Source organism: Lates calcarifer, linkage group LG19, assembly GCF_001640805.2.
Source record: "Lates calcarifer isolate ASB-BC8 linkage group LG19, TLL_Latcal_v3, whole genome shotgun sequence".
Taxonomy (NCBI): domain Eukaryota; kingdom Metazoa; phylum Chordata; class Actinopteri; family Centropomidae; genus Lates; species Lates calcarifer.
In genome coordinates, this window is record NC_066851.1 from 20449623 (window position 1) to 20471219 (window position 21597).

Genomic DNA, 21597 nt, shown 5'->3' on the forward strand with positions numbered 1-21597 from the left:
AGGTGCTAAGGGTTTTAAAGTACCTTAATTGCTTCAGTGAGCTCTATGCCACTGCCACTTCTACAGTTCTAGTTGCTGAATTTGTTGATGAGTGGGCCAGACTACAATGATTACCAATCTGTTGTTAAGAACACCTGAATACACCTGTGCCCTGCACCTCATGCAGTATTGTCTCTCTCTCCGCTCAATATGAAAACCTCTGGTTTAAGTGATTTTAACTCTGAATCATAAAAAAATGTACAATGAAAGTAAGCATGTGTTGGTGGGACCAATAACTTACTGACATTTAGTTCTTGTATCCCAATAACTATTATAATGAGAGGAACTTTATCCTTTCTAATAACTCCAATTAGACACACACTAGCACAGATTTTTCATTTCAGTATCAGACTCTCATGGAGTCCTGTGACATGCAGACTTTTAATCTTCCTGAAGAGCTGCTTACCTGGCTGTGCTGAGGCCGGGGCCCCTGCTGGGGTCTTAGCCCAGGGGTTAGTTTCTCGAGCAGGCAGAGCGGGGGGCATAACTGGGGGGTTAGCAGTAGCAGCAACAGAGAAGGCAGGAGCTGTGCCGTTCACTACAGCAGATAAAAGAGAGATGCTAGTACAAAGCAAGCTTGTGTGTCGGATGTCGTGGTCCGATCTTTTGTTAGACATGCGCAATGTTACCGTGCAGTTAATTAGCAGTTTAATAAGTGTTAATCATACATGTAAAATAAGTGTTATACATTTAGTCATGATAAAATGTCAGCAGGCACATTCTCTAACAGCAAACTGAAATTGCAAGCAACATATTCATTGAGTTGTGAAAGTCTGTTTTCATTTAATATGGAGTCAAATTGCCTGAAAATTCAGCCAAAATGCGAGCAACGAATGAGACTGTTGCCCAAAAAAGTTGGCCACAAATAACTTATGGCTGTCATCTGCAGCAACAACTTATCTATTAGTGTGTACTTCATTTCCCTACTGAACATGGCAGTTTTGCTTGGCAAATGCAAAATGGTTGTGCAGTTGATTATGCTCATTCTAAGCATCCTCGGTCTCTAGACAATTATCTTAATCAACTTCCCAGCTAGCACACAATGACAATTTAATGTAACCTTATGATAGTGAAAAGCAGAGACGCAATAATATATCATTTCTCTACATGAAACTTTGTAGTTGAATCACACCACAACACAAATTCAATCAGAGCCTCTCACAACACGCACAGCTGGCGGGAACACTGTAACCAATCAAGTGAGTTGTCAGAATCACTAAAAGTTTTACCTGGTGCTACAGGAGACTGTGGGGATGAGGCTGGCTTGGGCATTGGTGCTGAAGAGAAGGGGTCCTCTGGGGGTCCACTGAATGCTGTTGTGATCTGAGTACACAGCGAGCTGATGCTGTCACTTTCACCTTCTACCTCAGGTACTACAGGAGGACACCAGAGAAAAGTTAGCCAGAAATAAAACAGGGGAGAACTTCACTTGAAGTACATAAGATAAAGGTCATCACTCCATTAGAAGACGGGAAATAGTTTTGTTCTGGGAATGTGTTTATGTTGGATTAGTCACTAATCCAAAAACTCAAAGTATTTCAAAAACCAGACTGAAAAGAAAACCTCTTATCCTGCTGTTCTGTGAGACTTATGGTGGATCCTTGCAAATAATCCTAACAGACAGTGTACTTGAAAGTTATCTGTCTAGCTGTGTGGAACAACAACAGAGCTGGGGACACAGACAGTTGCTCACAGGACTTACCTGTATTTTTCATGGGGAAATCTGACTTGCGCTGCATGGTGGAGGGCAGCTCGTTCATGCGCAGTGACAGCTGTCGTTTGAAGGGAGACGTCTTTTGACTGAGGGCCGGGAATCCTCTGAAGGAGCCCTGCCTGGCAAGAGCCTCGGCCGGCGCATGTCTGCGGGGTATCGCCTGAGGTCCCAGCGTGGGCACAGACAGAGGCGGGGAGGACGAGGGGGATGGTGAACCTCCTGTATGGTGTGCTGAGGAATTTGTCACACTGGTGGCCGAGTTCCCAGCAACCTTCACATCCGTCTCTGCTGTTAGAGAAGGACACCGTTAAGACGATAATACTTCACAGAAAACAACAGCTGTTCCAGGAAATTCCAAATAAATCCAAGTGAAAGGTTTCTTTCCAAAATTTTACAAATGTGTTTTCAGGATAATGTCTCTTGAATTTCTTCAGTAAAAGGTTCAAACATGCAAAATTATTTGAACATATGAAACATGTTCTAAATGTAAATTTTGCATGCAAGACCTTGGTTAAACTGGCCGACCATTTTCCCAGGTCAGGGAATAACAAAAACGAATACAGACCTTTTTTAGCATCCTGTAGCTGCCTCATGACTTCCTCCCGCTCTGCTGCCTCTGTTGCTGTAGTAACACGAAATGAGCCCTCCCGGGTGAAAGTGGTTCTGTTGGCGTCAAAGGTTGCCGTGACCCCACACTCCTTCTCCCGTTTCTGTTTTCGCTCCAGACAGGCAGCGAATGCACAACCCACGGCGTGACTGAGACGCTCTCCCTGAAAAGAGACAATGTTAAAAATAAATAAATAAATAAAGGTCTGCTGGGCTCGATTTCTCTTGTGTTAATTCAGCAGCGATGAACCACTACAGAAAATCACTACAATCACTGCCAGTCGAAGTGTGAAATTAATGTAAAGGTATAATTTGCATGAGCTCACTTTAGCGTTTTAAATCCACACGTGGGAAGCTGAGAACAGAATATCTGATGTTTTTGCTTGATTAATGTTTATCTAACAATTAGTTGATTAAAAATTTCTGTCAGTTAATCCACTGATCAATCAACTGATTGGTTTGACACTAGTTTTCAATAATGTACACTACATTTTTCAAATGACTTGGGAAACACAGGATTGTACAGTGTAAGGTGGTTGTTTTCCCCATCTTACACTTCATAACATGCATTAGTGATGAGGCTTCAGAGTGATTTCTCACTGAGTCTTTGATGGCCATAAAACAATGGCAGATCCAGCGCCGTGTGGTGCCATCCCTGCAGATGTAAGAAAACGCCCTCTCAAAGTTCCGGTCCGGAGCGCAGAATGACACCTTTTCTATTGTCTGGTCCAGAATCAGGTCCTGCAAAAAAGAACAACCACCACCTCATTATCATGAGCTTAAAACCTATGGTCAAGGGAGGAGTTAAGTGAGTCTCACTCAAGTCAGTTCAAAATGTGGGATGAATGATTGCACAGTACTTCAGAGAGAAGGCCCGGCAAGAGGGCTCAAATAAGACTGAGCTCCTACCAGCTCCAGAATCACCAGGCTGCATCCAATCACAACCATGACCTTGAATCCTCACATAAAGGCAACACTGAACACATTATGTCTCACTCAAGAAAGAATCCTGGATCATAAATTAAAATAACAGAACAGACCAGGCTTATCTTTTCACAAACTACAGCACTTGTCACTTTTATCTGCGGATTGTTTGTCACTAGGTTTCAAGTCTAAAATAAAAAAACATTTTTTGGGTAATAAAATAAAATTTTAGATAATTTTCTGTAGCAAAATGATGCAAACTGTTTTGAGACTGAATGTGCCCCAGTTCTCTTAAAGCTGTAGAGATGCTGTGACCATTTTAAGGGTCATGGTTTGATGCAGTACCAGAGCTTTCCAGCAGGTGTCAATGTGACCTTTAATGTGAAACTGTTTGCTCAACTTATTTTTCTTCTCCTGCAGGTGCACTGAGTACATGTATCCAAAGAGGGCCTTTTGGAGGTCACTAGACCAGAAGTATAGTAGCTCCACCACCATTATTAACTGCTGCAGCTCAGCAGCTTCAACCTTTAAAGCTGCTAAAGCCATGTGTACTTCCTCTGGCAGCCCTTTCTTTTTGATCAAGCCTGTGATAGAGGACTGAAGGGACTTATTACCTTTGTTTTGTCGTCTACAACACGAAGACCATCTGCCGACACCCACAACACAGCCCGCACTGGCTTCTTCCCAGCCTGCAAACACACACACAACAGGAACAGGGACGAGTTAAGAAACAAAGAAACTTTTCCAGTCTATCAATATCCCCCAAGATTACTTCCCTTTGTACCAATCCTTGGTACCTATTCAACACACACACAAAGCACACCTGTAAATAAAGAGAAAGCACCAGGTAAGAGACAAAAAGAGAAGACACAAGTCAGGAGTTGTTTTTCTGAGTGCGGTGTCATTCACTAGTACCCAAAATTTAATAAAAGAAATAAGAAGATTGGTATGAGATTTGGTGCACTGATGCAGTCGACAGTGGTGGCCCCATTGGTTAGAAAAACAACAATAAAATATCTGTGCACAAAAAGGAAATGCTCATTCACACAAGCTGTTCATTGTTCCATTCTTGGTTCATGGAAGAAGGGCTGAAGGGAGAGAAGGCACGCCTATTAATACAAAAACACACACACACACACACACACACACACAAAACACAAAGTGCCCCGCCCCAGCCTAAACCACCCCACCTGCTCACAGACACATGCATCATTGTGTTTGTCTCTCTCCAGACAGATTTCTCCCCGGTGTACAAGTGTGTGTATGTGTGTTTCTTCCAGCCTTCAAACACGATCAAAGGGTGAAGTGTTATGTGAGAGGAAGAAAAATAATAATAATAATAATAACAATAATGATGCTAATAATAAAGAGAAACACACTCAGACACACAAAGCAATAACTTACTTTTGCAAAGAATCCTTTGAAGAATTTCCTGTCCTGGAGGGTGGGTGAGAGGAGCGGGTGAGACGGAGGGAGGAACAAGGCATGAAAATGTTACCTAGGAAGTCTAAAAATTGTCTGGAGCCCACGGGAAGGGATTTGATTTGGGATTTCTTTTTGGTGAAAGTGAAACTGGGTTATGAGTGAGTGAGAGAGTGGGTGAGTGAGTGAGTCAATGGATCAGGTAGCTCCACGTGATTCCATACTGATAGATGTTTTAATGGGTGATACTGTGATTGTTATTGTCTTTATGATGATCACTGTTAGTACTACCACCCTGGAAGCCAATAAACCACATTACTGTTCCCAAAAGATCCTCCTGACAGCAGGGAATGACACCCTTAAGTTCTTGTGATTGAAATAAACAACAACAACAACAACCCTGCAAAACTACAACAGTAGCACAGCTAAGACAGCAAACCAAGCTGCCTGGACAGAGGAGATAAAGATGGCAGACCTTCAGGTGTGTGTGTCTGTGGAGGGGATAATAATCCCATTTCATTCTTTCTCCTCTGACTCCTAGACCGAGACGTGGGCCTTCCTTAGTTGTTCAGCAGACAGAAACAGATTCCCACAGACGGCAGTTTGACCTCTGAACCAAGCCTGTGACTGTTCACTGGTCAGCCGGAGTCAAGGGTCAAGTTTAGGCTGCCGCAACCACATAAAGACACCACAATCAGACCCAGCCCAGCCTAGCCTTAATCCTCACTTTTCCCCCTGCTCCCTCAGAGTTCCTCTCCTCCCCATAAGCTGTGAAAAGGAGTGCCACTCTGCTCCTGTTACACACAGCTATGGTGGAGACAGCACTCTGAGCACCATGTTAATGCATGATTTAACGTGTTAACCAGCACTGGAGATTCATTTGGAATGAGCTAAGCGCTTGTTAGTGTGTGTGTGTGTGTGTGTGTGTGTGTGTGTGTGCATTTCTGAGAACCACACAGACATGCAGATGATGGCAGAGCCAGCACAGCTAGTATTAGTAAGATAGGTGGTTAGGGGGAAAAATATCTACAATGTTAAGATAACTAGAATGGGAGGGCGGTGTGGGGGGAGGGGGATTTGGAGGCATTTCTCTGCAATAAAAACCTGCTTAAAAAGACAAAAAAAATGTATAACACCAACAAAAAGGTAACACAATATTCAGGTATTCAAAGCGTGTATTGTGATGAAACTACAGTAGGGGAAAAAGCTTTCTGGGCAGAGAAGATAGCTGAGTTTTGAAAGATCAAGGTGACGCCAATAAGGCAAAAATGAAACAACTGAAGCAGGAAACGAACTCTGTAGCCAACAAGTTTTGCCTCTGTGTTGTTCAAGTTGTGCATAACTGACCTCTTTTTAATAGACAACATTAACACCCACAGTCAAAGCCTTTTAGCGACACTACCAGCTGGTGGCTTACAGTAAATCTGCAAGCAAAAAACAACACAAACCACCAACAGGATGTGCAACAACGAATCACACATTTTGCGTAACATCTATGACAGACCTACTTTGTGCAACAGGTCACACCTTAAAACCTTTGCTGCATATATCTCTGCTCCAAGATAGAGTTTACGTCATCCTGTTACTTTACCTGACAGGTTGTCAAAGAATAAAACACCACCACCCTGCAGGCTTGCTATAGGAGAGAGGACAATTGCCAATAAGACACATTCACAATGCTTACAGTAGCTGTTTATTTTTTGTGGTCAGTTTTTGTGTTGAGTTGAGTTCAGGACATGATTGGAGAATTCCCTAAGAGCAGATGCAGCTCTGGGTTGAGGGAAGATTGTGTTTTGTAACTTCCCACATTTGGTATTTACTCAGGAAATATCTTTAGTGGGGGTGGAGGCATCTGAGACTTTTCATACCACACTAAAAGTCTTCACTGAAACCACTGGCTTACAAACACACCATCTGATGAACTTGGAAACATTGTCAATAATGTACCTGGAGGCTACTGGGTGTTGTACAAATACAATTGAAATTCTTTCAGTATGTCAGCATCTCTTGGTGGGGTGCCCCACCCAGTCTACACAGAGGAAACACTCCAGGTCACTATGAGCTCCTGAGTAACAGCTAAAACATTCCCACTGATAAAACACAGAATACACCTCCAACCCTGGGCCACTGGCCAACAGCAACAGCAGGAAGTGATGTCATGATGACAACGCACAGGGGCAGCTTGGAGGTTGACGGTGCCGCAATGCAGCCTCCTCCTCCACTCGCCTCCATCCTCCCCTCTGAGTTACAGGTCACAGAGCTGCGAGAAAACTCTCATTACCATCCCAAAGGCTGCTGGGAAAAACAATGGGAGTCAGCTCAGAGCTGTAGCTGTCACACACGCAGAAATACATACTGACTGACAGCTAGACCAACACGCACCCTCCAGGACAGGGCACATACAGGAAAAAATCTCAGCACATTTATTCCCATGTTTTTCCTACTTATGCATCAGAGAGTATCAACTCACTCTGTTGCTCTTCATCTCTCTAGCCGGCCCCAAAACCTTAAGTGCTGATGCTGCCAGACTGTGTTGGTGTTGTGGCTGCTGTGAGCTGATTTTCAGGAAATAGCATCCTCTCATCAGCCCACATCAGACATTAAGTACCTACAGGTGTGGGTCTGGTTCCTGAACAATTTAGTTATTAGTTCCTGGAAATAGAGTTTACAGCTGAGTAATATTAACTCACATTATGTCAACTTGTACGGACTGTATTTGTTGCCTGGCAACAACAGTTAGCTAATTGAAGAGTCGGTGAGGATGAACTGGGATCTATCAGGGCCTTGCTAATTGTACATCTGTTTGGGGGGGGGGGCTGGTCTGGTCTGGACAGTCTAGGTCTGACATGAATAATTGGCATCAGGGGTAGTCATACTGTAAGTCAGTGAGTTCTGCTCTGCTATTTGAGACAAAATCAGCCTTGCTCCCATTTTTCCCATAAAGCGCCACTGTAAGAAAAGATGTCTGTAAAACTGTTAACAGAGACCTCACATGACATTATGGCTGCCCTCTGAGCATCAGTGATACAAACCACCAGTCAAGAACCCCTGATTCAAACCTCATTTTGTCAGTCCAATTATTACATTATTCTTTTTACATAGATCATTGCAGACAGAGCAACACGGGATGGCAACATGGCAGGCTTTAAACCATACAATCCTACTCTGAAATGAATTAACTGCAAAACTAATTACAATGGAGAAGAGAAAAATTAGAGTAATGGAAAGTGCAGAGCAATGTAATGCAGCACAACGCTTTTGTTGCTCCACTGCTCTCAGCTGCGGTGCTGAATGTAAGCAAATATCAAGACTCTTCTATTATAAATTTTTAAATAGTGAAGATTCAGTATTTGTAACCCGTAAAATGCTATTTTACCTGTGTGATGACTGGCATATCAGTGTAAAGTGTATGGGATAAGACAGCAAACTTAAGGAAGGAAACAACAATCCTCAAGTGTAGGCAGGCACACAGGGAAAGAAAATTCTGCAATGTGTAAGTGGTTTCTTGTAAAACGCACCCTTAAGGCACACAGATCAGGTAAACTATGTCAATGTCAGGACTCAACTGGAAGAAGGTCACTAAGCAGGAAAGATAATGTGTACAAGGAGACCATGAAATGATGCCAGCCTGACTCATATTTTGAAAGGAGGCTAGCGTTAATTTCCCTCCCTGATTATAAACGCAGATCAATAAAGTCATGCCTGTGCTAGCTTTCAAATAACATCTGTGGGTAGTGAGGAATCGAGGGAGTAAAATGTCAGATTAGACAGAGGAGGAAATGTCATTAGGTTGAGGAGGGTCAGAGAGCTGCGGCCCGCAGGAGGACAGAAGGCAGAGGCACCCGCCTCTCCTTTTGAGTTGGCTCCATTTTGTCCGCCTTGTTAAAATGACTGTAACTCAATAAGATCTCACAGCCTCGGGCTCTGTGTACACCATGTGACCTCATCAAGCACCGGTATGTGTGTCCTGCTGTGTGTGTGTGTGTGCTTGTCAGGCTTGTATGTGTGTGTTCAAGTTTTGTGTATTCACTATATGAGCATGTATATGTGAGTGTGTTACGCAGTATGTCCGGGTACACTTCTTCCTGTGTGTGTTCCTCTGTGAGCCCTGTCAGAGTGTGTGCTACAAATGTGTTTTGTGCTACTGTGTGACATTGAAACTGTGTGTGTAAATTCCCACACAAACACACACACACACACTGCTACATGGTGTCTACAAGTATGTGCATGTTTGTGAGAAAATACACTGTATGAAAACATTGTGCTGTATGAGCATGTGTGTGTGTTGTGTGACACCGACTTTCACGGAAACGATGCATATACTAGTTTTTTTCTAATAAAACTGTGTGTGTATGCCCTGTACCCAAATGTGTCATCATATGAGTCGAAGTGTGAATACGTGTGCATTTATGTAAATATAAAACCAAGTGTGTGTGTTTGAGTGTGTGTTCTCTTATTTGCATTATGTAACTTCTGCTTTATTACACTGTTCTATTTTAACTGGAATGAAAATTTAAAGTGTTTTACTGTCCATTAAACTGTTCTCATAAAATATAAAATTACTCTCAAGCATGTCCTTCAGTATAATCACACTAACAAATGGCTCTCAGTAGCTCAAGTAGGCTTCAACAGCTCATTGAGTAGAACATGCAATACAACTTAAAAGGCCCTTTACACAATTCCATGGAGCAAGAAGAATACGTCCTGATAACAGGAGAAACAGGGTGTGAATTCTTAATTAGCCTGAGTCATCTTAAATTGAAACTGAAAGCTAATCAGTTACTCTTCAAACAGGAGTTTCATAACTTTTGTTGTCCCGAGACATGACATGCGGATTCTCCTGAACAGGCTCTAATCATGCAGAGACAGACCCCAGAAGCAGACCTGTCGACTCAGGTTTGGCTCTGACTTCAGAGAATCGACCTCATTTACCCACAGGACTTTATAACCTGGGTGGGGCCTTGGCAAACAACTGACAACATGGAAAAGCAATTGCTCCGCAGTTTCCCCCATTCCCCTCCCCTACTCCCCAAACTGGAATTTGTTCTTTTTGCGCAACTCCGTCGGAATCTGCTGCAGCAGGAAATACACACCGGCTTATCTGCTCTGACTGAGAGCAGTGTATGGAGAGGAAGGGACGTTCAGAGCAGACCCTGACAACCCTGGAGGTTGCCTGAAGGTTAAGTTGGGTGGAGACCCTCACTGACAAATGGTAACAATCAACCACACTCAGACCTCTATGCACAGAGAAGACTAGGCCGGAATAAACAGTGATGAAGCTCTAAGGAGAGCAAAACTGTCTACTGGCAGACAAGAGGAGGGCTGCCATGAAATAGATATTTGTATCGTAGAGAAGGAAATTAATGGAAGAAAAGATAAGAGAAAGAGCAGATAAAAAGGAAGTAGGATGTGTGGCAGTTAGCAGACTCGTTCCTAGAAGTACAGAGGGATTTTCTAGAGAAACCTACCGTCTTAAGCCGCTTCACTGCATCCTCGCAGATGTGCATCCCCCTGGACTCCTCTACCTCCACATGTCCCAGGTACTGCAGGAGACACAGAGGGAGAGAGAAAGAGTTGAGTAATGCTGTGACAAACCTTTCCCGTGGCTATCTCAACTGAAGTTTAAGTAAGGGTACAATAATAAACTCTGGAAATAGATTGGGTATTTAAATGAGTCCAGATTGTCTAATACCCCCTGGTACACTGGCACTGGTGATTTACACACCTAATTAATTACCATTTTGAGGTCAATCACAGTTCAATTGCTCCCTAGTTGATCTCTAATTTTGTCCACAAAGAAAATGCTAAACTGTTCCCGAGAAATATAAATGGGGAAGTGGGTGGATGCAAAAGTGTGTGATTCAATGGAGAAGGTATTACTCAAGACAACACTCAGCATGGAGACCAATCTCCTATGTGTTCATGTGGACTTGGAAACCTGACCTGAATCTGATATTTTGACATCACACACAAAAAGACAATTAATTACATTCAAAAATTTCAAGCAATTATTTGATCTTTATATAGCTTGTATTTTAAGTATGTGGCCAATGCACGTCACCCAAAATAAAAACAGCCTCTACTAACACTATATAAAGAACAACTTTATTATAAGATCAGTGCATCTCAGCTTTTGGCTGTCATCAGGGTCATCCCCATCCTGAAGGCCACAAGCTGTTGCTTTCATAATTAAGCTGTTCTTTATACTTTAAGTTAAGGCTGCAGATAACAAATATTTTTTATTATTACTACTAATCTGGAGATAATTTTCTTAATTAACATATCATAAAACAATGAAAAATGTCAATTATAATTCCCCACAGCCCAAGTTGATGTCTTCAAATGTCTTGTTTTGTCCCACTGGCAGTTCAAAGCCCAATCACATTCACTTTACCATCTCGTATGACAGAGAAAACCATCAAATCCTCACATTTACATTATGTTGAAATCCTATGTGAGTGAGTTTAACTGCAACTAAAATATAAACGGAAAAGGCCTCCTCCAGCTCAACCCTCCCTCCCTTCTCCTCCTCCTCCTCCTCGACCTGAAGCAGCATCACACCCTGCTGTGTGTCACTCCAGACTCGCAACCCTGACCGCCCCAGAAGCCATTGTGCATGCGATGCCGGAGAGGAAGTCCTTACCCTTCCCTTATAGATACACACACAGCAAGTGACGCTGACCCACGCCTGTCACCCCCACCCTCTGGCCCTGCTATTTTAAGAGTGTGACGCCACAACAGTGAGTCACACTGTCGCCGTATTATAATACACATGTGTATACACTTAGGCACGTAAACACACAGGGTTGCTGATAGAAACGCAAGTGTGTTAAAGACAAACTGATGTGAGGAGGCAGCTGTGGGTAGTGAGGACAATGAAAGCAGCAGCGCCACTAATAGGGGATCTGCCAGGAGACGTGGCTGAGGTGAGATGAGTAAATGCAGGGGAGGCTTGAAGTGTCACAACAGATGTTTCATTGTAGCATCTTACTCCATCCTGTTTGTAACTAACTGGCAGCACCAATCTGGAGGCTGAAACATTTGCATTTGATAGATGCGCTCACCAAAAGCGACTTTTAAAAAAAAGAAATGAATATCTCCTGAACAGTGTGCTGTACATGTGTAGGGTAATTTGGTTCTGAAACCCTCGTTTGTTTGTGGGCTGACCCCAGGATTAGTTCCACTTGGCACTAATCCTACATGGGCTAGGATTAGATGAAGTTTATCATGATATTTGTCTTTATTTGCTGTTATTGCAACTACAGTTTTGGTGTCTGCTGAGGAATGGGGGTGATTTTCATGCTGTAAAGGGCCAGAGTTAACATAATAATAATAAATACAAGTGCAGCACTGGGAGGTTTCTGCACAAACAGTTCTGTACTGTTTGAATATTAAGGTTTTTATCTTAAAGGAATACTTAATCATTTAGGGAAATATGTTTATTCACTTTCTAGCAGAGAGTCAGATGATACTTGTCTCATGTCTGTACAATAAATACGTAGCTGGAGCCAGCAGCCAGTTAGCTTAGTCTAGCAAGACTGGAAACAGGGGGGAACTGCTACTCCATTAACAAAATCCTCCTATCAACACCTCTAGCTCAGAGGGTCTGAGGATGGCACAGGTACAAGGTGGTATTTCACATAAAATGATACTATATCTCTATCAGTAAGGAGGAGTTGACTTTGTTGGTGTAAATCCTCTGGATGTCATCCATATGGATTTCCGGAATTAATTGAGGGTATTGGCCATAAATCAGTTTCAGCAAAAAATTCTGTCAGATTCAATAGAAAGTCTGTGCTGTAAGCAGCCTTGCAGACTCCATTCCAATAACGGCAGAAAACAACCTCACACGAAAACGCACTCTTTCATTTCTTTACAAATGAGCCTACATAACTTGAACTTACCAAGGACATATACGTACATTATGCAATTTAATCTAATCTCACATCCATCTCCAGCCTTCAGCAGTCTCATAAGACTGACATTTCCATACAAAACAGCAAGTCTACACTTTTTATGGCTTTGACAATCACCTTGAATCATGAATAATCGAATAATTGTCTAGGCGATTTCTGCTTGAAAACAGCATACACAGGCAGAAATGCATACACAAATAAACACACGTGTGGCTTTACATGACATGTCAATGACAGAGGTAAAAACTCATATTTGATAATTAATTGAAATCTGGGCTCATACTACGTTTGCTAAAGACACTATTGTAAAGAGGGAAGCCCCAAGCCACAACATTAAAGGCTTCACCAGCCCAGGTCTCCTTCTTTTCCTCCCAACATTACTTTGAAACAGACTCTTCTCTCTCCTCTCCCTCTCCCTCTCCCCTGCATCTCTCCTCATCTCCTCCCCCATTCGTTACTCTGTAGTGCGGCAGTCAGTGATAATTTCACTGCAACTATTCCAACCCACACACAACTGGGCTCCTCTGAGGCACCTAGAGCAGGAGACGGGGAGCGGGAGGGGGAGGAGGGAACAGTGGAGTAGCATGGTAGGTTGCACTGGCACGGTGAAAGCCAGTGCAGGGGGGGGGGGGCTGGTAGAGAAGTGTGAGTGGCCAAAGAAGTAATTGGAACAATCTAAACAATCTAAGATGAGCTGTTTTTTGCTCACAGTGGGTGAGAAATTCTGCAATTCCCTTACTGCTTTAACAAGTTTACAATAAGATTTTTAGAACAATGCAAAACCCAGCAATAATGGTTAAGTTACCAGAGTTTAAAATGTTTTGCTTTGTTGTTTTGTTGCTCTATGTAGGCTAAGTGCTATCTAGTGTATCTACAGCACTTAATACAATCTTTAAAAACCTCTTTAAAGACCTCTTTAAGGACAGTGTGCACACTTGAAGAAGTAGCAAATTAAAACTAAATATGAGAAAAACTTGCTCATCTACACCTTTAAAGAGGTGTGAAGAACGAGCAGAGTAGCTGCTGATACACAAATCTAGCTTTGGGTACAACAACGAAAGACAATTTATGGGGAGCAGGTGGGGGAGGGAAGGTGTGTATGAGCACGTGTGTTTAAGGGACATTTGGAAGACAGCTTAGGGGAAGGCTTGAATCTAGGGCATTTCACATACTCACTTAAACGCATGCGCAACTTGATGCCATGAACATGGACACCCCTTCCACATCCAAGTTTCACTATCTAATAAAAATCTCAAGACAGTGATAAACCCCTTCTACCACCTACCGCCTTACTTTGATGCCAGTCACTTCTACCTCCCTCCACCCTCTATAGGTATTTTCATTTCCTGTTTCTTACTGCAAAATAGAATTACACAAACATACAAGTAACATCAAACCATAACCTGTACATGTGCTAATGTGCAACCCACATCTTTTCACCAGCCATAGAGTCCATCTGTTCTGAGGAAAATGTTCTCTTTCTCGACTCTGAGGGTTTTCGATTCCCCTTTAACCTAAGGGAGGTGAACATTTGGACCCATGTCATGAGAGGAAGTGTACCATTGTGCTTCTGTTTGCAAAAGTGGAAGGTTTTGTTGCCACAATACAGCAAACTCTCCACTTCATCAACTGCAGCACCGCAGGTAAAGTTAGTCCATTTCTGAATCTCTGTAGACTGCATGTAGGGAGATACTGTACATCCTACTGACTTAACAGCTGCTGCATTGCCCTAAGTTATTTGTCTCGTATAATTGAACATTTTTTAAATTTTGTATATTTCTCTTGATGGTTCAAGTGGTTCTGAAAACTCTTGGGAGGCCAGAAATCAATTGTGCACACACATCCCACAGGTTTGGAAGACTACAGCAGATAATCTTGCAACCTAGATAAAAGCTGTGCTCACACTCTCAGTGAATTCTTATGATTAATCACAAGCAGTGTCCTTGGGGAGCTAGGCGACATGCAAGTTTCTCAGAAGTATGAGTGTGTCACAGTAAGGTCAGTGTGAGTTTGTGTGCTTGTGAAATGTGTGTGAGAAATTTTCTGTATGCAGGTGTGTTTATGTGTGAGGGAAAGCCAGGGAGGGTCACCTTGACTGCAAAGCTGCATTTGCCGCTGCGAACCGCCTCCTCGTCTGTCTGCCACTGGTGCGGCCGACTTGACTCCGGCACGTAGACGTCTTTCTTCCGGCGGAAGCTCTGCCGTAGCTTATTCATCACTGAGCTCCCTGTTAGTGGTGAGAGACAATTTATTAAACCCAAGGAAAATTGGGCAGCAGCAGCAAAGAATAGAAAGGTGCAGTACCGGCTGGAAAGCTGGAGAAATACCAAAAAAGGTTAAGGACAACTGCAAAACATATTAAGTAATAAAAGTTTTCAAGTCTGGGAAATGTACCAGTTCACGTGCAGTGTATGTCAACACAGACATTAGTCAACTTCCTGTGTTTGATAATGAATAAGAAGCTGGTGATTGAGCAGAACTACAGTGCTAGACGACCACTTCATGCATCCCATTTAGTCCCTGTGAATAGGAAAGCTTTAAACAGAAACTTCCATGCACAACACAGTAAGCTGTTGTCTTTCACCGGGAGGAACAAAGGAGTTGGAGCCTGAGTCACTGTAGTATTAAAGGAGTTGAGGCGTCCCAAATAAAAAAGGGAACAGAGCACGCAGAGGGAAGTCTGCAGCTCCCACTGAGAGAATGTTTTAACTGCTAATTGCAACAGGGTAACAATTTTACAGCTAAATTGCAATCCAGATCATTTCCAACTCCTAACATATTCAATTAATATCTGCAGACAATTAACTCAACCAACTATATAGCACACTTGACCAGGCATATGATCAGGAGACTTAATGATCTGTACATGAAAATTCCTCAGCATTTTGGACCTACAGCACAGTTAATCAGGAAAAGTATTGTTGATTACAATTTGGACTTCATAGCCGCAGCTCTGGGCATTAGTTCTTTTGGAAATTATAATGTTATAGACAACAAAGTGACTGCTGAAATCACTTAAAATAAGGCCAATGAGTTGGTCAGTTGTCAGGTGTATACACTTTTCCTGTTTGATGGGGGATTATTAGCAACATCAGAGGTACTCCAAATAAAGTGGAAATTTAAGTTGGCAAACCTTTTGGCTTATTTTGCATTCTTTGGTACCCTTTCAAACTTCTCTGTAAGCAATCTCTCTGTATTTTGACATCTAAGCAGTTACTGTGGAGAGTATAGTGTTATCACAGCTGATAGACCCAGAGGCCAGAGCAACAAAAATAGTAGTAGTAGTAGTTTTTCTAGAAAATTATTTCTTGGTATTGAGTCTAGGTCTCACTTAAGTGTAAGTTCTTAACACAGCACAATTCATCAGACTAAATGCACTGCTTTAAACAGTTCATGTATGTCTTCTTGGCTTTGGAAGAGATTGAGAGGCACAAAAAAGCTGAGACCCAATTATAAGTTGCTGATCCAAACTAGAACTGAGAGGTCCATCCATCATCCAAAGCTTTGCTCACATCTCTCAGAGGAACTCATAACTGAGGACCAAGAGTCGTTCAGCCATGCAATTCAGACTTTTAACACGTGAGCAAAGAGCATACTACTTGACTAACGAGTTGTACCCACCAACTTCTGAGCTGATGAGGATCTGACGGGATTAAACGTCTTTAATCCAGGAGAACTGACTGTCCGCACACACACACTCAAGAACAAGCAGCAACATAGCAGCGTACGCTCACGCACATGCTCACAGCGATCACACACATATGCGCCTACTTAACTACGCACACACTCAGAGGACTGAGCTAGCTGTTTGCATAATGAAACCTGTCCTGGCAGCCGGTAATGGCTGGGGGTAGAAAGTGTGTTTGAGGTGAGGCTGTCTTATCTGTCCGTGCCAGGCTCCAGCTCTGTGGGCAGCGCACAATGAAAGCTTTGAGTCCTGACCAGGCCACCGAAACACACATAAACACATCAAACTTCCTACTGTCACTAAATGGAGGGGTACCCAAGAGCCTGAATCTGCCCTGTGCAGTAGAACATTTCTGCACTTGAAATAGTCAGAGTACACCTAGAAAAGATACAAAACCAAATAAAACCTGCTGTTTACGCTATTTTACAAGCCAACTACATTTTATGGACAAAGCATGTCTTCTAAATGACAGTTAGTCACTTGGCCAAATTAGTGCTAGTGAGGCCAAGTTCGCAAGCCAGAAGCCAAAGTCAAGTAGGGGTTTTGGCTGTAGTTGGTGGATCTCTGTCACCATTTTCCACATTTTCTGTAATGGAAACTATTGTGTGGTACAGCCAACACCTCTCTTGTCTCCTGTCTGTTATTCGTAGAAAGACAATCATGACCCCTGAGCCATATTGTAGGTACAGATACAAATTTACAAGGTGAGCTGTCTGAAAAGGGGCCAGCAACAATGTCTGACAAGTGTTTAGATGTGTGTAAGCACCTGTGTAATGACAGCCAAATCCCCCTATTTTCAGGTGCCACGATGCAAATCTGACTCTGTCTTTATAAAAATATGCTTGTACGCATTTGACCATGCACTCGGCAATGCAAAAGTTGTAGCCTGGAGTAGAGTGAAGTGTTTGAAAACAAGACGACTGAGAGAGGGGGAAAAAATATTGCTTCATCTCTCACTCCCGTTCTCTCCCAACACACTCGTTTATTTAGGTCATATCATGTTTGGGCTCACTGCAGTGCCAGTGACAGGCTGCATGCTTCCAGCCTGCAGAGTGAAGAGGAGGAGCAGGAGGAAAACAGATTTGTCTGTTCTTGAGCACATCGTTTCATTTGTTCATTTGAGCATTTGTTTCCGATGTGCTATGTGCACATTTTGGATAAATATTGTCACCTTGAATTCACTCATCACACTGTCACCAGACACAAGACACCACCCAGTGCTGATGTTTATTCATGTGTTTCAGGACATATCAGCGGTGCTAGTGGTTTTTTTTTAACACGTCTTTAAGAGCATTAGCATTATTAGAGCATATTTGTAACACAGTAGAATGATACTCTGGGAAATTGTACTTTTAGGAAGGCAGGGTATTATAAAACAGGCATCTCTTTTTTCTAGTCTTTTTACAATTTGAAACAGCTGTGTTTTGGCTCTGGCTAACGAGTTTGCCAATTTGACAACCAAGCATATTCTGCATATAACAACCAGATGGAGGTTAGTTTTATAACTGGAGAAATTGTTTATTTATTGATTTATTTGTTGATTAGTCAATGTAATTGGTATATAAAATGAAAAAAAGGCCAATCACAACTTTGCAGAGTTGAAGGTGACAAGTCCAAAACCCAAAGATTTTGAGCTCACTGGAAGACAAGTGGAAGCAGCAAATCTGGCCATCTGAGATGTTGGAAACTTTTGCATTGTTATTGCTTGAAAATGACTGAAACTATTATTATTATTAATTGTTTTTCTGCTGATTGACTAATCAGCTAATGATTTCAGCACTAATCATTTTTTAAATTTATATATTTTTTGTCTACAACAAGTTTTTGACATAAAGGGGTTGCCCAGGAAAACTTCTAAAATAGCTGCTGGTAAACTCTGGGGATGAAGTAAGCCACCAAGTCAGACTCAAGTACAGAAAAAAAGGACATTTCCTGCAGGAGATTTCAATTTGGAGCATCTCTTTGTATATATCCCGGGGACAGACAGAGGTAGGACACTATTGGTCTGAAAAAAAAAAATTTTTTTTTTCATCTCATGGGCTGATGTAGGCCCATTAATGCCCCATGGTTTTTGTTTCATCTCAGAGCATCTTACTGAACTCACCTTCTAAATGACTTCACACTTAACGCTACTGCCAGCGTACAACCCACACACCTTCTCTCCTGACTACTGCAGTGTCTGAGAGAGACAAATAAGGAGGCAGCAGGAATGTAGGTGAAAGCACATATATTCATGTGCGTGGGAAAGAAAGCGTACATTTTCTGTGTTTGTGTATATTTGGTGAAATGTTAGTGCTCAGCCAAGCATATGCACCTGAGTGAGTGTACAACGTGTGTAACCATTAGCAGGAATGTGATGTGAGAAGTGTTGCCAAAATGTGAGATGTTTGGAATAAGCACAAGTAGAAAATCTGAATCCCTCAACAGTATGTTAGTGTTTTTTTTTTTATCTAAAACTCAAGGCTCATACTGAAGATTTTTATCCTCTTTATCCCTTACACCCAAGCCAAACTAAAACAATGGCCCAGGATAAATGCACATTGGTCAGTAATTTGAGACAATATTTTCTAACAGTGAAGAGTATACCAATATTTATTCCCCTCACTCTGTTGGCTACCTTGTCTTCATCAGGGTGATCCATCTTAACTACTGTAGCACACATCATCTGACTTTACTTCTCAGCCTTGCTTTAAATTTGAGATTAACCCTGGTCTGACACTGCTTGCTTTGTTATGAAAGGGTTTCAATAAACTTCAACTTTTTCTACCCTCATGTCGAGGGGTGAGATTATTTTGTCAAACTTGCACACACTGTAGCAATGTAAAATGCCTTACAGGAATGTGCACTGAACTACAGTTACATAGGGAGGTCTGTGTCAACATCGACAACAAGGGATTAACCTGTAAAAGCAGACTGCTGGGTAAAAAGCGGGTTGAACACATGTTCATTATCCCATGTCAAACATGGTGTTTGTGTATGAAATCTGCAATACCACCAGCGTTAGGTAACTCTATTGTCTGTGTGTGGTGTGGTGTGTGTGTGTGTGTGTGTGTGTGTGTGTGTGTGTGTGTGAGTGGTGTTGGCAGAAAGGTGAGCAGTGATAGGGATGGCGGCCAGAGGGAGCAGAGAATGAGCAGTGAGGGGGAAAGTCTGGGTGTGTTTGCCTGGTGCAGGGTGGGTGGGTGTGGGTCATGTGAGGTGGGTTTAGCCTCTTGTTTGGCCGTGATCCAGAAGGAGGAAGGCAAGACAGGAGGCAAGGTGGGAGGCCAAGATGGAGTGGTTAATTCAGACAGGGGCAGGTGAAGAGAAGATAAAGGAAGGGAAAAGTCGTGATAAGTGACAGGAGGGACAGAGGGAAGAAAAATAATTATACTGGAAAAGAATAAGAGGCTAAGACAGAGGGAGAGAGAACAGGGCAGCTGAAGGAGCTGAAAGGTAAGGTGGAGAAGGAAGGGGTAAAATATGAATTAGCACAGTTTCCCCCTAGGTTTGTTTTTATCCCAGACTCATTAAAAATAAGGATAATTTTCCTCAGTGCATTAGCATGTCTTCAAAAGTTGTTTTTAACTGGATTAAAAAATTCAAATGAACGCAACCACATGACCTTAAGGAGATAAATCAAATTTGCAGTAAAACAGACTAATAGTTTCTGACTCAAATACAACCACCGAGCTTATGATTTTTGTCGGCATTAATGAAAATTGAGGAAAGAATCACACTGAAGTTATAATTTCAAGTGAAGCAGACAAATAAATCTAATTAGAAATGGTGGTGAGGGTGGAAATTTTGCTGTTTGTACATTTGCAAAGCAATAGCCAAAAATAATGGCAGAGCACTGTTCTGCCACTGAGAAAAGAAAACTCTTTACAATACGTAACATTTTGTTGTTGCCCTGCATTTGGTCTGTTGAGATTTACTGTATTTCTCTGCCTCTTCAACAACTGACTTCTTGCTATTCTCGAACAGCAAGGTCCTGATCTTTACATAAGGTTTTCGAAGGTCAGTTTTTTTTCTGTTAACAATAAATATCCTAGTATAACATAAATACACCTATGTTTGGCTACTTACACATGGGGAGAGCCAAACCAAACAAAATAGGTCAGAAATGAAGGGTACTTTTTATTTAAAGGCAAAGGCTGTACAAGAGGTATAACCATCACAAATCAGAAATAGAATGTGCTTCACCTTCAACACTGATCATGTCAAAAGGCAAATAAATGTCTAAGAGCCAGCTTTTACAGCTTCAAAAATAAAACAATACTATGGCAGTTTTTAAAACTAAAAATGGAGTGAATGGAGGAGAGAGAGGCATGAAGGGGGATTGGGAAAAGGAGGGGGACTGGAGGGAAAAGGGCAGGCGGGAAGGTAAAGGCTTTGGTGTAGAAAAGCAGGATCTGAACCCTGCTGGAGCTGTCACAGCTCCTACAGTCTGGTGCCGTGAAGATCGCTGGCTGTTCTCCTACCAGCACTAATGAGGACAATTACACAAGGGCCGTTTATACTCTCTGTGTGTTCATATACACAGAAACGAGCAACAGTGAAGAACAAAAAGCACAGAGCTCCCCACAGACTCAAACATGCAATATCATCAATGCGTTCACTGGACAATTACGGGCAATAAAGACACACACACACACTGTCAACAATGGTGGCAAAGTGTAAAGACACAGAAGAGGAGAGACACACACACAGGACAAACAGAGAGCAAAACTACAGAACTAGAGGAAAGCGGAGAGACCAAATGGGATTTTTCCCTCAGTCAGTGCTATGCTGCTGCCTGGGAAAGAGGCAGGGAGTGCTGCTGCTGCTGGCTGTAGATGTAACAGTATTTGAATAATCTCTCCAGGAATGGAAAACTGATTAATCCTTGCAGAAGGATCCTAGGGATGAGTACAGTGGTTGGGTTTCAAAGAAGAGATAGAGGGAGGGAGGGAGAGACTAGGAGAGCGAGTGAGCGTGAGAGCAGGAGAGAGAAAGAGAGAGAGAATGGGCAGCAATTCAAAACAAAAAGGCCCCACTGTCTCCTTTCATGACTTGCCCCACCACTGCGCCAGCCGATACTCTTCATCCTATTTTATACTGCTCTGTTCAGGGAATTCCATGTCATCTGTGTTCAGACTGAGTTTATAGTTTGAAGAGCAACAGTGGGATAGGATAGCCTCAATCAATAAGGCCAGCCATCCGTAATGCAAAGCATGCCTGGCCGGTATATCTGCTGAGCCCTGTTATCAGGGAGCTGACCGACTTGAGGTGATAGTGCCTCTGTTCTGCTCCCAAACGGCCATATG

The 21597-nt window shown here is 42.5% G+C and overlaps 1 protein-coding gene across 6 annotated transcripts in view; it reads right to left on the minus strand.

Moving 5' to 3' along the window:
* numb (NUMB endocytic adaptor protein) overlaps nucleotides 1-21597 on the minus strand; it is a 38581-nt gene that overhangs the window by 2527 nt on the left and 14457 nt on the right. The window contains exons 2-10 of one of the 6 annotated variants that reach the window (XM_018666233.2): nucleotides 14712-14848; nucleotides 10174-10248; nucleotides 4688-4720; nucleotides 3898-3972; nucleotides 2960-3100; nucleotides 2319-2523; nucleotides 1742-2038; nucleotides 1269-1412; nucleotides 446-577 (exon numbers count right to left, since the gene is read on the minus strand). In XM_018666233.2, the coding sequence (XP_018521749.1) occupies nucleotides 446-577; nucleotides 1269-1412; nucleotides 1742-2038; nucleotides 2319-2523; nucleotides 2960-3100; nucleotides 3898-3972; nucleotides 4688-4720; nucleotides 10174-10248; nucleotides 14712-14837 (1228 nt within the window). In that variant the 5' untranslated portion in view covers nucleotides 14838-14848. Of the gene's footprint in view, nucleotides 1-445; nucleotides 578-1268; nucleotides 1413-1741; nucleotides 2042-2318; nucleotides 2524-2959; nucleotides 3101-3897; nucleotides 3973-4687; nucleotides 4721-10173; nucleotides 10249-14711; nucleotides 14849-21597 lie in introns of all 6 variants that reach the window. The other 5 variants (XM_018666232.2, XM_018666235.2, XM_018666234.2 and 2 more) reach the window with 5 other exon arrangements.